At 55.9% G+C, this 15,694-nt stretch overlaps 1 protein-coding gene across 7 annotated transcripts in view; it reads left to right on the forward strand.

Moving 5' to 3' along the window:
* EHMT1 (euchromatic histone lysine methyltransferase 1) overlaps window positions 1–15,400 on the forward strand; it is an 83,812-nt gene extending 68,412 nt beyond the window's left edge. For all 7 annotated transcript variants that reach the window (XM_034664920.1, XM_034664921.1, XM_034664924.1 and 4 more), the window contains 9 exons: window positions 158–312; window positions 1,240–1,407; window positions 1,592–1,736; window positions 2,308–2,385; window positions 3,294–3,409; window positions 4,774–4,860; window positions 5,331–5,409; window positions 13,750–13,925; window positions 14,115–15,400. In XM_034664920.1, the coding sequence (XP_034520811.1) occupies window positions 158–312; window positions 1,240–1,407; window positions 1,592–1,736; window positions 2,308–2,385; window positions 3,294–3,409; window positions 4,774–4,860; window positions 5,331–5,409; window positions 13,750–13,925; window positions 14,115–14,292 (1,182 nt within the window). In that variant the 3' untranslated portion in view covers window positions 14,293–15,400. The remainder of the gene's footprint in view (window positions 1–157; window positions 313–1,239; window positions 1,408–1,591; window positions 1,737–2,307; window positions 2,386–3,293; window positions 3,410–4,773; window positions 4,861–5,330; window positions 5,410–13,749; window positions 13,926–14,114) is intronic.
* The last annotated feature ends 294 nt before the right edge of the window (window positions 15,401–15,694 follow it).

Genomic DNA, 15,694 nt, shown 5'->3' on the forward strand with positions numbered 1-15,694 from the left:
TGCTCTAATTCTAGATGATTTTTTATTCTATTTTTACAATATTCGGTACTGTAATTACATTACTTTTATAATGAAAACAAAACAAGAAAGGAAGCACCTCATCACTCAGACGGGTCTTTGCTCTCCTCTTGGTGCTCTGTGCCGTCTGTCCTTGCAGGAGGAGAACATCTGCCTGCACTGGGCTGCGTTCTCGGGCTGCGTGGACATAGCCGAGATCTTGCTAGCTGCCAGGTGTGACCTCCATGCCGTGAACGTCCACGGAGACTCGCCCCTCCACATTGCTGCCAGGGAGGACCGCTACGCCTGTGTCCTGTGAGTGGCTCTGCTGTATGCAGTCCCTGCAAGGCTCCCGGGGTGGGAGAGGCCCTGGTGCCCCAGGTCCTCCGAGGGAAGCTCCTTCCCCAGGCAGGTGGAGGTGTGAGTCTCCACATGTGAGGTCAACATGGCTATTTCTGGTTCAGGGAGGATCACTGTGAAAGATCCCCAAATACCTAGATGAGTCTCACCCAGCACCCCTCCTCAAGGGGGGGAAAACAGGCCCCGCTCAGGAGGGATGGAGACGTTGGTGCTCACCACTCGCCACTCAGAGCCTGTTCCTATGTCACAAACGTGTGGGGGGAGCAGTTGGGGTCCTGAGGAGTCGTCCTCGCTCTGCTCTCAGTGGAAGCTCAGGACCCAGTCCTGCCCTGTCGCACAACCTCAGGTCCCTGCATCTCACCTGGAAATGCGGGGATGCCCTGCCGTGGGGCACACGCCCACTCAGACGGGGACCTTGGCGGCAGCTCAGCCGAGCAGGTTATGGTGTGAGGCCCCTGGGTGGGGGTGCAGAGGAACAGCTCACAGGAGCACCGTGCTGCCGCTCTCCATCCAGTTCTGACTCGCCTGCAGGGCGCTGACCATGTACACGGGATAGTTTACCCACCTAATGCTGGCCCTGTCCATCCTTGAGCATGCCTTTGAATGGAAAAGCCAAAAACCCTCAGATACCATCCCTAGTTCTTTACACACGCTTCCTGACAAGAAAACTGAGGTGACTTTTGACCGTAAATGAGGGAAAGAAGTAATGTGGTGTGTTCCTGGTGACTCAGGGCAGATCTCTCTAGAAGCACTGGTCAGCAAGCTTAATATCAATACGAATGATGTGTTCCCTTTATTTTTACCGTCTAAAGTCATTTCATAAACCTCCTATCTTTTAAATTAAGGTCTGAATGTTTTGTTGGCTTACATTTTTCCTTTTAGCCTCTTTCTTTCTCGGGATTCAGATGTCACCTTGAAAAACAAGGAGGGAGAGACGCCCCTGCAGTGTGCAAGCCTCAACTCCCAGGTGTGGGACGCGCTGCAGATGAGCCGGGCGCTGCGAGACGCAGCCCCCGACAGGCCTGTCCCGACGGAGAAGACCGTGAGCAGGTGAGAAGACCGTCCTGAGGCAAAGGGTGACAGATGGGGGTTGAAGAGTGTGAAACAAAAGCTGCTGTCTAAGCTGAGGCATCCCCTGGCCTGAGTCCAGAGTGCCTGGCCCAGAGCTCGGCGGCTGCCCTGTTGCGGTGTCACTTGTCACATCGAAAGGTAATGTCTCCCTTTCTGGTGGCAGAGACATTGCTCGAGGCTACGAGCGAATCCCCATCCCGTGTGTCAACGCTGTGGACAGCGAGCCGTGCCCCAGCAACTACAAATATGTTTCTCAGAACTGCGTGACGTCTCCCATGAACATCGACAGAAACATTACCCATTTGCAGGTCAGCGACAGCAGGGGGTGGAGGGCCTCTGAGCCTGGGTCCGTAGGCGTTGCCCTCCTCGTGGTTGCCTTCCACTAAAGAGTTGAAAGGCACATAAAGACCCTTCCTGAAGGTGGATCCTTCATCCCATGTTGGGTCCCCAGCCCCCAGAGCAGTGCCTGGCGTCCCCCAGCGAACGGTGGTTTGGGGGCCACGCAAGTGAGAGGAGCCTGTGCTGGGCCTTGCCTTTCCCATGGAGCGACTGGCCTCAAGTGGAGGCCTCAGGATCTCTTTCACCGACCCTGCCTCTCGGCCTCACGTCGCTGACCCCCCTGCCTCCTCCCCTTCCTTTTGGCTCTTCGTCCAGAGCCCCTCGTGCAAGCTCTCTCTGTCTTAGTGGCTGGGTGTCCTCTCCTGCCTGCATGCCCTCTTCCTCAGGGGCTCCACGCCCCTTTGTAAGCTTGAGAATGGAGATTTCGAGCGGTCACCTTTCTTCCACGCGGGCCTGGCTTTCTGAGAGCACATGTCAGAATTGGGAGGCGTGGCCGTGAGCTGAGAGCGGCCCCCCACCTGACGAGCCGTCTCCCCACAGTACTGCGTGTGCATCGACGACTGCTCTTCCAGCAACTGCATGTGTGGCCAGCTCAGTATGCGCTGCTGGTACGACAAGGTGAGCCTGTGGCTGGCGCGTGCTGGGGCGGTGAGGCTCCCGCTGGCCCAGGACTGTGTCTGGCCGGCCTTGGGAAGGAGGGCTGCAAGTCAGCTGCTGTGGAAATACAGACCGGTCGGAGCCAGCCTCTGTGGCCGCCCGGGGGTGGCTGTCGGTGAGCCCAGCCTGGGGCAGCTGGAGAGACAAGGAGACGGCTCTGGAGGCCGGTGTCCAAGAGAGGAAGATCAAATGCCCTCGGAGTTGGGAGTTCAGAGGTCATTGGGGGCAGGAGCCAGGGTGTCCTGGGGTGGGGATAAGACCACAGCAGACGGTTGTCTCCAGGGTCACCTTGGGAGCAAAGGGGCATGGCATGGGGGAGTGTTTGTTGCCTGCTGAGCGTATTCTGGTGGTGTGTGTTCTCTGTGAAGCACTGCTTTGTGGAAGGTGGGCAAGAGCGAGCATTTTGAGGGAAGTTCTCACCGTTCAGAGCAGCCTCTGAAGCCACGGGGACCTCAGATGTGGCCGCGAGGCCCCGGTGTGTCGCCCAGTGGCTTTGCCTTGTCTGGGTGTAGGACAGGAAAGCGGGTGGGTGGGTTGCTGCCAGAGCTGTGGGCCTGCAGGCTGCGAGGCTGAGAGCGCAGCCGTGAGCGTGGGCGCTGAGCCCTTGAGGGAAGTGGAGGGGCCTGTGGGCTGGTGGCCTTGGCGAGGCTGGAAGAGTGCCCGGGAGAAGGAGGGAGGCCAGCCAGGGTGGATGGAGACTGTAAACCCGCGTGCGCTCCTGTCCAAAGCATGGATGCCTAGCGTGACACTGGCGCCCCCAGCGTGAAGTTTGACCGGAAACCATGGTTTTTACACCCGTGTTTTAGTTTGTAAAACTGGTTGGTGTCAGTGTATATAGCATTCGGTCCTGACTGCACATCTGTCCCCAGGACGGCCGGCTCCTGCCGGAGTTCAACATGGCGGAGCCGCCCTTGATCTTTGAGTGCAACCACGCCTGTTCCTGCTGGAGGAGCTGCCGGAACCGCGTCGTGCAGAACGGCCTCAGGTGGGCACGAGCTCCCATAGCCGCTGCCTGAGTGTCAGGTTCTAACCCCTCAGTGCAGGGTGATGCCAGGGGTCTCTGTTTTCACAGTTTGAGAAGTTCACTGTATTTACGCGTATTTCACACAGACGAGGGTGGGAGGTGTTTTAGTGCACGTGCATGTTTGCAGTAGAGACACAGAGACGCTCTCTTGTTTGAGCCCTCTGTCCCCTGGTGGTGTTACAAGCTGGCATAAATAATACAAGTCCTGCTTCTGAGCTGCTCGGGTATCGGTGAGGCCTGAGGGGCCAGGCTGTCCAGGCCCAGTGAGTCGAAGGCCAGGAAACGAGCTTTTCATGAGCATTGCCTCTGTCTCCTAGTTAACACATGCACGGCAACTGTTTTAATACTCAAATCATTTCTGAAATATTCTTTGTTGTCCGAGTGTCTCTACAACAACGGTGTGAATGGTATAAAACGTTTCAGACCTCGTGGATGCCTTGTTCTTAAGTCGCTAGGGGCTCTTGGTCCAGTGATGTCTGGCCAGCACCCCTTTCACTGGCCGGGCTCAGACCCCTTCCTCCAGTGTCCCCCGGCCATGAACTTTTCCTCTTGTGCTCGTGCTTGAGAATTAGAAGACCCCTTTGGGGGGCACCCGGGTAGCGCAGTCGTTAAGCGTCTGCCTTCGGCTCAGGGCGTGATCCCAGCGTTCTGGGATCGAGCCCCACATCAGGCTCCTCCGCTGGGAGCCTGCTTCTTCCTCTCCCACTCCCCCTGCTGTGTTCCCTCTCTCGCTGGCTGTCTCTATCTCTGTCGAATAAATAAATAAAATCTTAAAAAAAAAAAAGAAGACCCCTTTGGGCCATCTGAGTTGTGAAGGGAAATTGACACACAAAATCAGTCTAGTTTCATAGTATTGGGGGTTTCTCAGGGTCGGCGGTCGGAGAGTGCTTCTGACCAGCCCACACGTCTCTGTTTCCCTGTTGACAGCACATCTCTGCAGGGAGGACAGACGTGCCCTTCTCCCCCAGGGCCCCTGAACACACGAAAGGGCAGGTGGATCCCCATGGCTCTGAACTTGAGAGAGCCCCCACCTACCCTGATGGGCTAGCAGAGTGTCAGCCCCTCTGCTCTTCACTGCGACCCGGGGGCTTGGCCAGACCGTTCCTGTGTTACAGACAAAGACACAGGCAGTCGGACGGAATTCCAAGGCGATCCGCCGCTCCCTGAGGATGTGCTGTGGGCTTCCTTGCGTGGGAAGCTCCAAGGCACTCTCGAGATAGGAAGGCAGTATCTTGCACTCTGTTTGCTGCCATGGCTGGTGTGTAATCCGAGTGTGAGCTTAGCGTCTGAGAACTTGGCTGTGAGTGGCTCACCCTGTTTTCCAGGGCAAGGCTGCAGCTCTACCGGACACAGAACATGGGCTGGGGCGTGCGGTCCCTGCAGGACATCCCCCTGGGCACCTTCGTCTGCGAGTAAGTGAGTGCGTGCGTGGGTCACCCCAGGGCTGCCGGCTGCCCCTGCCTTTTTGGGGACAGCACAGCAGAGTGGGGTGAGGGGCTGCCAGGGACCTGGCCATGCCTGGGACTCGTGGGTGCCCCTGAAAACCAAGTTCATGTTGTCTCCACGCCTCGCCCACCTCCCTTGGCTTTCCACCTGCACTTAGCCTCTCACCAGCTCATGGCTCCTTTAAGATATTACTGTTCAGTGGTTTTCAGGGGGTGTCATTGTGGATCCCTGGTCAGAGAAGGGGTTTCCGTGTCATCATCTTCTGGGACCTGAAGTTAAATCCCAGCTCAGTCACAGGCATATTCTCCAGAACGTTTGCCCACAGCTCCAGGAAGTGGGGTGGGGGGCTCTGCCATGGCTGCCCTGCGCCCCGCCCTGTGGTCAAGGTTGAGGGCCCTGCTGTCTGCTGTTCTCACCCATGCCCTGCCTCCTGCAGGTATGTCGGGGAGCTCATCTCTGACTCAGAAGCTGACGTTCGGGAAGAAGACTCTTACCTCTTTGATCTTGATAACAAGGTAACGCGTTTGGAGGGGTTGGGCGTAGAGAGCTGGTTGCGGCCATGCGGCGTGGGAGCGGTAAGGAGGCTCGCCCACACCGGCCCAGTGTCCCCGCCGGCCACACTGGCGCACTTGTGTGCTCAGGGCTCGCAGGGCACTTGGCAGTCGGGCCTCTGACCCGGGAGGTCCCTGGGCTCGTGCAGCGAGGAGCCTGCCTTGCTTGAGGACATGAAGCCCGGACGCATACCGCCAGCCCTCTGGACCCCAGGTTCTTTTCTGGGGTTAGAGCCCATGGGCGTCAGAGGGCAGGGGGCCGCGTGCGCACAGTGACGAGCAAATGGGAGCAAGCCTCGTTGAGGGGCGGGGGTCACATGTGTGTCCCAGCTGCCTTTCTGGTTGTGGGGAGAGCAGGTGGGCCCTAGTCTTCACCCCACGACCCAGGTTTCCGGGGACGTTTGGAGGCCGCCTCATGCCATCCTCGCCCCACCCTCGTGCCTGTGCTGCTCTTAGTTCATGACTTGCCTGTTTAAGAACTTCCAGGAGCACGGTCAGGGTGGAAGTGGGGACCCAGGGCTCTCTTCTAGCCGCAGCCGCCAGAGCCCAGAGTAGCTGCCCTGCGGAGTAGCTGCTCTTCTCGCCGTGCTCCCCCCGCCCAGCCCTGCCCCTGCAGTCGGCTCTCAGAAAGCCACGTTCTTCTCGCCGTGCTCCCCCCGCCCAGCCCTGCCCCTGCAGTCGGCTCTCAGAAAGCCACGTTCTTCTCGCCGTGCTCCCCCCGCCCAGCCCTGCCCCTGCAGTCGGCTCTCAGAAAGCCACGTTCCGGGGGCAGAAACCTGTGTCCTGGGTGGCCGCAGTGTGCAGGCCCTGCCCTGCCCCCGGGTCCCCTCTGCGGACCTCCGACCGCGTCTTCTGTCCTTCTATGTCTCTGGAGCTGTTTGCCTTTTATGGTTTGTGGCAGTCCCTTACAGGTTCTGGGGTCAATGCTCTTTCATGACATTTGTGTCTCGCAGATGTATTCGCTCTGTGGCTTGTTGAGTTCCTGATGATGTCTTTTAATTGAACGGAAGTTCTTATTTTTGTTGTAGTCCGGTTTCTCAGCCTCTTTCTCCATACTGTGGGTGTTTGTAATGTCCCAAGAGAAGCCAGGCTTTTTACAGCCAAGACCATACAGAGGCACATGTGTGGCATCTGCGGAAGTCACACTCGGCTTCCACGTGTAGGCATGTAGTCATCTTGCTGCAGCGTCCAGCGTTTTCCCCGCATTGATGTGTGTGGACTCAGGACCATTTGTTGAGAAGATTGTCCTTTTCCCCACTGCCCTGCAGCATGGCTTTTGTCATAACACAGGTTCCCATGTGTGCCTGGGGCTCCCCTCTGTCCCCTGTCTGCTGATGCCATGTTAACCTCCCTACCTTACGTCCTCTTGGGGACTTTAGGGGTGTCTTGCTCTTCTTGGTGTCTTTCAGTTTCTGTGTAAGTTGTAGGGTTGGCTGGACAAGTTGTAGAACTTAGGGCAGCATTGAACCCATGAGCTGGCTAGGGGTCATTGGGGTTTCTGCACCTGCTTTTCTAGGTGTTTCCCTCTGCTTGTTTGTCATCTTCAGTGGCCACCAGGAAGGTTCGGTGGTGCTCTGTGTGCGATCTCGTAGATCTTCTGTTGGGTTTTGTTTTAAGATTTTATTTATTTATGTGACAGAGAGACAGCCAGTGAGAGAGGGAACACAAGCAGGGGGAGTGGGAGAGGAAGAAGGAGGCTCCAGCGGAGGAGCCTGATGTGGGACTGGATCCCAGGACCCTGAGATCATGACTTGAGCCGAAGGCAGGTGCTTAACGACTGAGCCACCCAGGCGCCCCTTCTGTTGGGTTTTTTGTATCTGATAGGTTTTTGATCATTTTACTCTTTGGGTCAATTTTATTGTAATTAATTGACGTTCAGTGAACTTTAAGTGTGTGGTTTTGGTTTCGACCAATGGTGTACAGTCTCCTCAGCGCCGCGAGCAGGATCTGGAGCACTTCCCAGCCCCATGGTGCCCCCACCCTGGTTGAACGTGGNAGCAGGATCTGGAGCACTTCCCAGCCCCATGGTGCCCCCACCCTGGTTGGCCGTTTAGCCGTCTGTCTCCGCGGCTGGGTTTTCCCCGCGCCCCAGTTCCCTGTCAGTGGAGTCGGAGCGTGTGCTCCTCTGTGTCTGGGCTTTTGCGATCTACCCAGGTGGTGGCAGGTCCCATGACCCACGGACGGCCGTGCTGCGTTGTGCCACCGCCTGGGGATGGACCCGATGTCTCCAGTTTTTGCTCTTCGGAGTAAACCTGCTATGAGCTTGTTTTTTGTGGGTGTGAGTTTTCGTTTCTCTTGGGTAATTCCTGGCAGTGGGATTACTGCTGTCGGGTAAAAGTGGACATTTAATAACTTTAAAAGAAACAGCATGCAGTTTCCGAAGTGGTCGTACCACTGTACATTTCCACCAGCAACAAATGGGAATTTCGAACACTGTGATTTTAATGTGCATTTTCTTGATGGTTTTTTTAAAAAAAGAATTTAGTTTTAAGTCTTCTCTACACCCAGTATGGGGCTCAGACTCACCACCCTGAGATCAAGAGTTGCATGCTCTTCCGACCGAGCCCGTCAGGGGTCCCATTTTCTTGATGATTATTGATGTGAGCATCTTTTCACATGCCAGTTGGTCTCTTTATATCTTCTTTTGTGCAGGAATTTTTGAAATTTATTACCCATTGTTTAATTGGGCTAATTACCTTCTTCCTGAGTTGTAAAGATTCTTTATGTTTCCTGATTCACGACCTTTGTCAGACATACGTATTTTCTCCCAGCCTGTGCCTTGATTGTTCATTTTCCTAACAACCTCTTCCATAGAACAGAAAATTTTTTATCATTTAGTGCTTTTTGTGTCCTAAGAATTCTTTGTCTCCCACACGGTTGTGAAGATTTTCTCCTTTCTCTAGGATTTTTGTATGTTTAGCTTTTAGATCCACCATCCACCTTTTGTGTGTGGCTTGAGGTCAGGCTCGAGATTCCTCTTTGTCCACGTGAACATACGGTGATTCTAGTTCTGGCTGGACGTCAGCTGGAAAAGCCTCTGCTTGGACCATCGAAAGTAGGTCTGTGCCGGGACTGGGTTTTGTTCCTTTAATTTATTTGCTGACCTCAGACCTCTTCCTGTGTCTCTTCACTACTCTCGGTTCAGAGGAGATCTTGAAAGCAGGTCTTCCTTTTTAAAGGTCCTTATAGCTCTCTGGAGTACTCTGCATTTCCGTATGCATTTTAGAGCCAGGGTGTCCGTGCAAAAAGAGGCTGCTGGGATTTGACTGGGATTGTGTCCAATCTGTTGGTCCACTTGGGCGTTGGCGTCTGAACAGCATCGAATCTTCTCCTGTTGGCTGGTGTCTGGGTGTGGAGCCAGCCTGCCCCGGCAGACCCCAGCCCCTCGTGGGGATGCCGTTCCAGCAGTTCCCCCTCTCCTGCTGGCAGTTGCCCATGGCTGCCCGCCCCCTGACTCCTGGCCTTCAGTCTCCCCTCAGTCTGACCCCGCCAGGCTGGGCCCCCCATGCTGTTCCCTTTGGCCTCCTTCAGTGGCTCATTCATTCTGGCACATGAAGGGCCACGAGTGCACCAGAGCTTCCCAGGGTTCGCTCCAGCTCAGACCTTGTGTTCCCTACTGGCGTGTCCATGCCTGTGCCCACAGGGCCTATGTATCCACTGCTCGCTCCCACCCCACCCTCCGTCTAAGGCATCAGGGACTTTCTGGCTCTACCTTCAGAATGTTTCTCGGATTTGACCACCTGTTGCCATGCTGCCTGCCTTCTCCCTGGCCTGGACTGTCCCTGGGCTCTGGGTCTGTGCTCAGACCCCAGGGTCTCCCTCTCCTTGCTGTTCTAGAACCTTCTGAATGCCCACCTCCTTCCAGCCTCCTTTCCCTGAATCTTCCCGGCTTAACCAGGGTGCCTCTCGGAGTGGGCGAGGATTGTAGGGGCATGGAGCTCCCTTCCCACAGTGTTTTAGTCTTAGAACTAGGGGCAGGTGGTTTTTTCATCAGAAGAACTTGAAAAGAGTAAGCAGCACACACATCTGAAGGGACACATTTTAATAAGACCGGAGGAGCCTCATTCATTGTGGGAAAGATGCAGTGTTCGCGTGGACATGAATTAACGCTGGCCCAGTCGAGCAGCAGTCAGTTCTGGAAGAGTTTCTTGCTCCAAAGATGGGCAGCCCTCCTGTTTCTCTGCGTACCTGTGCCCCCACAGAGTCTCTCAGCTGAGTGTGGGCAGATGAGCAAAAACTCGGGATAAACCACAGAAAAACAGTTTTACTGAGAGACACCATGCAAGAGGCTGAGGAAAGCACAGGTGGCGTGTGGGGGGCCGTCGGGCTCAGGGACCGGTGGGCAGAGGACTCACCTTTGTGCTTTGTGCCTCGGGGGTGTGGAGCCTGCAGCTGTCCCCTGGTTCTGGAGGAGGGCCGTGTGGGTCCTGCAGGCTTTGGGCAATGCTGCTTCCAGTAGGGGCCCCGGAGGGTCCCAGACGGGCTGTGGCCTCCCCTGTGGTGGGGTCCACTCCTGGCAGGAGGGCCTCTGCTGTCGCGTGTCCCTCGCCCTGAGGAGAAGGAGGACGCCCCACTGCTCCGTGTGTCCTCACGCATCCTGCCCCAAGTCTAACCAGCCTTCCCTGCACCCACGCTGGGTGCCTCGCTACTTACTTCCGGGCTGCCCTGTGGTCTCTCAGTTAGTTAGGAAAACACACTTTCTCCAGGATTGCTGTTTCTTGCCTTTGTGGACAGTTTCTTATTTATGTCACAACAGCCCTCACAGTAGAGAAGTAGAGAAAGCCCGTGTCATCGAGAGCCGTGCACGCACCACTCCTTAGATCTCACTTTGTTTCATCTGTTGTGCCAACAAATGATGTCAATCACAAACATGCCGTTTCGCTTCTGAGGAGCTCAGTGTGCGCCTGCAGGGGCATCCCCGTCGTGCCTTACGAGACTGGCCTCAGTTTCCCTAGAGTGTGTACCGCTGGTTTGCCCCCATCCTCTTGATGGTGCATCCCGCCTGTTTCTTCTCACAGAGGGCAGCCATCCGACCCTCGCGCTGTCCTGCAGGGACCTGCATTTGTATGTGTGCCGTTGGGGGCCTGTTCTCTGTCTCTGTTCTCTGTCGCTGGTGTTTTCTGCAGCCGGGGTGAGGGTGGAGGCATCCCAGAGGACCTGCGGGGTCTGCTTCTCCCAGGTCTGGAGTAGGTGAACCTCGACTGCCCACCCTTCTCCTGATGCCTGCGGGCACCCCACCTTTCACATTTCATAACAGTTTCTTCTGTTGGGAAGAAAACTCTTCCCCACCCAGACCTGGGCTTTCGAGGGACCCCTCACATACGGGCAAGATAAACACACATTCTTGCCACTTAGTTGCCAACCTTCAGAGGAAGGGGTGGAGCAGGGATTACTGGTGGTGAAGGGGTCTGGGCCTTCATTTCCTTCCTCTTTTACATGTTGTCGTAGCTCCTGAATTTTTTGTACTGTTGGACCAGTCGTCGTCAGCGTCTGTGGCCAGTGGAGTCTGTCCATTCACACTGGCCTTGCCTCCCTTGGCTTCATTGTGTCTGGCTTCCCTCACTCGGCCTCAGGCTGCTCTAAGCCGCCCTGGGTCCTTGCAGTGGAGGCAGTTTTCGGATACCGAGTCAGGACCCCAGGGCTTATTGCCCTCAGGATGTCATTGACTCTGGACTGATTTTTCAGAGGGCAGAACTCTGGAATAAAAGAATCGTTAAAAACCTGTTCGTGTCACGCTGCCGGGGTTTGCACAAGCCCTTTGCCCTTAGGCTTGCTTCCCTCCCGTGAAGGTCCCGGTTCCCAGCAGCCTCAGTAGTGTCAGAGGAGCGCCGCTAACGTGCCAGCTGCGGACACCGCACCGCGAGAGTGCGCCTGCCGGGTCTTTGCTTAGAATGTGCCCACTGAGAACGTCGAGCACCCCCGTGTAGCACTTGGCGTGATGTCTCTCTGTGTGGGTGGTCTCCTAGTTTGATGTGCAGGTTGGTTTGTCTTCATTCATTTTAAATTCTAGAATTTTAGGGGCGCCCAGCTGGCTCAGTCGGTGGAGCGTGAGGCTCTTGATCTTGGGGTGTGAGTTTGAGCCCCGTGTTGGGGGTAGAAAGGACTTTAAAAATAAATAATAAATTCTGGAATTTTAAAATTTATTTTGTAGTTATGTAAAATATTTACATGCCTTAAAAGTAGAGACTACGTGAAAAGGTTATATTCAGGAAAGTTTTGCCTGTTCTGTGTTACCCCCACAGGTAGCCCTTCGTAGAAACATAGCCAAAGTATCCATGTGTGTTTCTGATTTCCACACCCCTCTTACAGAAAATGTGGTACCCTCACCCCATTTCTGAGGTGCTCGCATGGCTCAGGGGTCATGTGTTCTGAGTACGTGCACATCACTCTCATTATTTTGGGGATGTTTGGGTTGATTTCAGCCGTTGACTTGCAGTAGCATCTCCAGGACCCATCCTTCACACGAGGCACTTTGTGGGGCACTCGCCCTCGCTCAAGTCTGAGGCTGTCCCCCATCATCCCGTGCTGGCTTTGACAGCTGGAGGGGAGCTTGGACTGAGGATTCCCATTTGATTCTTTCTTGTTGTTTCTTTGTCTCTTGAGATTTTCACTCATGAGGAGACGTGCTTGGTCTTACGTTGTCGGGGACCGCCTGAACAGGGGCTTCCACGTCCTCGTCTGTTAGCACAGTGTCTTGGGTCGCCTCAGGCTGGGCTCTGTTAATTTTCTTTTCCCCTGAGAATGTGTCCGTCCCCTTGTTCTCTGTCTCCGTCCGGTTGGTGTGTCCGCAGCTCCAGCGTGCCTCGGACGCGTTCTGTGCTTCATTCGATTGGCTCGCTGGGCTTGAGTGTGGGCTCTGTCTCTGTCAAGGTGGCGGCGTTCCCCTGGCTCCCCTGGTGTCCCCGGCATCTGTCCTGGCTTGGGCTCAGGCAGGGACTTGTGCACACACAGTCTGAGCCCCACTCTGCTCTGCCATCATGGGTTCCAGCTCCTCGCTTCTGATCTGCACGAGGGTCTTCCCTGTAGGCCCTGCATGTCCAAGCCGCGTGCCCTCCAGTGCTGGTCACAGTTGCTCAGGCTGTTTGCAGGAGGGGGGCTGCATCCTGCAGGGTGGGGCCACCTGCACATTTAGTCCATAACACCTTGAGGCAGAGGCCAAGATCTGTGCCACGTGAGTCGTTTTGGAGTTTGGTGTGTCTCTGGGATCTGCCAGGAGGCGGGATTGCTGGATCAGTGTCACGTATGCCTTTGGTTTTGTGGGAAGGTTGTCAGAGACGGCCTGTCTTTGTCACCGTTTTGTCTTCCCTGGACCACTGAGGATCCTTTGGCTTCTGGTTAATGCTTTGCCCTCCACAGGACACACACCTGGAAAGCCCCGTTCTCTTTGTGTATCTGGTCTTCCCTCCCAGACGTGGTGCTTGGTTCCTGTGGCTGTGTAATTAGTTCCCACAAATGTGGCCATGTGAGAAGGTCCCGGCTCACTGGCTGCCCGTTGTGAGGGGCAGACCTGGTGTGAGCGGGCTTTCTGCTCAGGGCCCAGGGCCAGAAGGGGGTCCTCTGCGGAGAAGTGCCCACCGCCGTTGAGGGGTTGTAGGACTCAGCTCCTTGCGTCCCAGGGTGATGCCTGGGACACTGGGACAGCAGAAGGGAACACTGAGCTGATGGCTGTCCCAGGCCACGCACATTCCTCGCCAGGTGGCCCCTTTGACTTCAGTCCCTGGAGCTCTGGGTCTTCCCAGATTAGACTCTGCTGCTTAAAGGGCTCCTGTGGTGAGGTCAGGCCCCCTAGCCAACCACCCTTTCTCACCATCAGCTCAGTGTTCCCTTCTGCTGTGCTGCGTATCATAATCATGGGAGCAGTGCTCGGGCAGGGTCCTGGGGCTCCCTAGACTGGCTCCTGTCTGTGCCACTGGGTTAGCAGGACATGGTGCTGTTCCTGTTGTGTGGTTGTAACCACCTCCCAGGAGCCACCTGGCAGCCCTCGGCCCGAGTGCTGCTTCCCTCCCTCTGTCCTGCCTGCCCGGCCACTCCTCCATCACCAAGTCCCTCAGGAGCTACCCCCACCTGCCCCCTGGCCTACTGCCGCACCCCGTGGTCCCCGCAGCCCTGTCTCCTTCCTCCTGGTACTGATGGCGTCCGAGCATCAGATGGTCCACGTCTGGCTCACGCAGCCCGACTGGCGGTGTGGAGTGGGTGGCCTCCCCGCGGCACTGAGGCCCGCTGTGCCCCTGCTCTGGGGTTGCGTTTCTGCCTGCGGTCGACAGACTCCTGCTCGAGCTCCCTGCTCTCCTTCCCGCCTGCTAGGATGGCGAGGTGTACTGCATCGATGCTCGGTTCTATGGGAACGTCAGCCGCTTCATCAACCACCACTGCGAGCCCAACCTGGTGCCCGTGCGTGTGTTCATGTCACACCAGGACCTGCGGTTTCCCAGGATTGCCTTCTTCAGCACCCGCCTGATTGAGGCTGGGGAACAGCTGGGGTAGGTGCCGCGGTCTGCAGGGGCTGGCTGGGATGTGTACGTGTGCTGCTCGACACAGGCTTGTCCTCCGTGGTCCTCTGTGTGTCCACAGCTCTGAGCTGGGACGGACGGCTCTGCTCAGGCTGGGTCCACCCTGCTCCCAGGTGGTGTGGGGCCTGGACGCCGCCCTTAGCTCTACTCTCTCTCCAGGTTTGACTACGGGGAGCGCTTCTGGGACATCAAAGGCAAGCTGTTCAGCTGCCGGTGTGGCTCCCCCAAGTGCCGGCACTCCAGCACGGCCCTGGCGCAGCGGCAGGCCAGCGCCACCCAGGAGGGCCAGGAGAACGGCCTGCCTGACACCAGCTCCTCCACTGCCGACCCCCTATGAGTGGCAGCCGGCGTGGGGCACCGAGCGTCGGTGCTGTTCACACTGCGGTTAGAGAGGAAGGAGAAGCGGATGCCTGAAGGCCCCGACCTGGGGCTGCAGGGATGTGGGCCGCAGCTGCAAGGCCCCGGCGTGGCGGCCCGTGGGCTGGGGGGCGGGCGCTTTGGAACACTCTGGGATTCCGCGCTGGCGTGACCTTGTGAGTTTCTGATGATGGTTTTGTCGTTTCCACGTTTCTCGTTCCCCCTCTGCTCCCCTGGTTCCCGTTCCACTGTGGGGCTTGTTGGGGAAGTCCTGTGGGCCGAGGCTCCCCGCGTGGCACCCGCCGAAGACACAGTCACCCGCAAGCTGCTCCGTTAGACCTGCCTGCCTGAGGCCTGCGTGGCAGGTGCCAGCTCCTGGGCGCTGTGCAGACGCCGTCCCCACCTTGACCTGGGAGAGGTCAGGGCCGAGCCGTCACTAACTTTGGAGAAAATGTGGGTTTGCTTTTTAAAGAAGTCCTATATCTAGTCCTATATATCAGACCTCTAATGCATTTCTTTCCGAGGAAGCGGTTTGTTGGGTGCAGGAGGGCCGTGGCCCGTGGAGGACCCCGCACCAGCCCCGCCAGCTCAGCGACGCTGGCGCCTTCTGTTGATTTTTAAACCACATGCTATGATGATGAATAAACTGATTTATTTTCTACCATTATTGAACATTAGGACAAATAAAACACAAAACACAGACAACGGTGCTGATTCTGGTGTGGTTTCTACTCACCATGTGAAAATAAACTATCAACTGTATAAAGAGAACAAAGTGATTTTAGAATAAAATGCAGGAAAAAACTTTTTTTAAAATGTTAGTCTTGTCGTGGAATAAATTTGCCATCACCTTTTGTGTGACGGCCTGCCAGGTCATATCCTTTTTTTTGGCATATACTTTTTTAAATACTGTAATTAGTGCGGTAGCAGTGGGGTTTTGTGCGGCTCTTCTAAAACATTCATGATGCAGTCATGTTTATTTTTTTCTGTTAAAATGTTTTTGACAGTTTTAAGAGCAGTCTTTTGGCTCAGACCATTTCTTGTTCTGTTTTCAATGAAATCAATAAAAAAAAAAGAAGTACTTTAAATGAGGTTTTTATTATGGTATCGTGTTTCAACTGGTTTCTGCAAAACACCTGTGCTGCCTGTGGGGGCGCTCGCAGGCTCTCGCGCAGCCCGGGGACCAGGGGGCTGGGTCCAGTCCTGCGTGGGGACCTGAGCCAGTGGACCTGGAAGCACGTGCCTTCTTTTCTACTGCAACTTGCCCCTGGAGAGGACACCACCTGCACCCACCACATGGCAGACAAGTGGAGAGTCTATGCGTGTCACTTTGTGTGTGCGTGCCTGTTGCCTGTTGCGTGTGCATGTGTGCATGTGTAAGA

The sequence above is a fragment of the Ailuropoda melanoleuca genome, chromosome 7 (assembly GCF_002007445.2).
Source record: "Ailuropoda melanoleuca isolate Jingjing chromosome 7, ASM200744v2, whole genome shotgun sequence".
Taxonomy (NCBI): domain Eukaryota; kingdom Metazoa; phylum Chordata; class Mammalia; order Carnivora; family Ursidae; genus Ailuropoda; species Ailuropoda melanoleuca.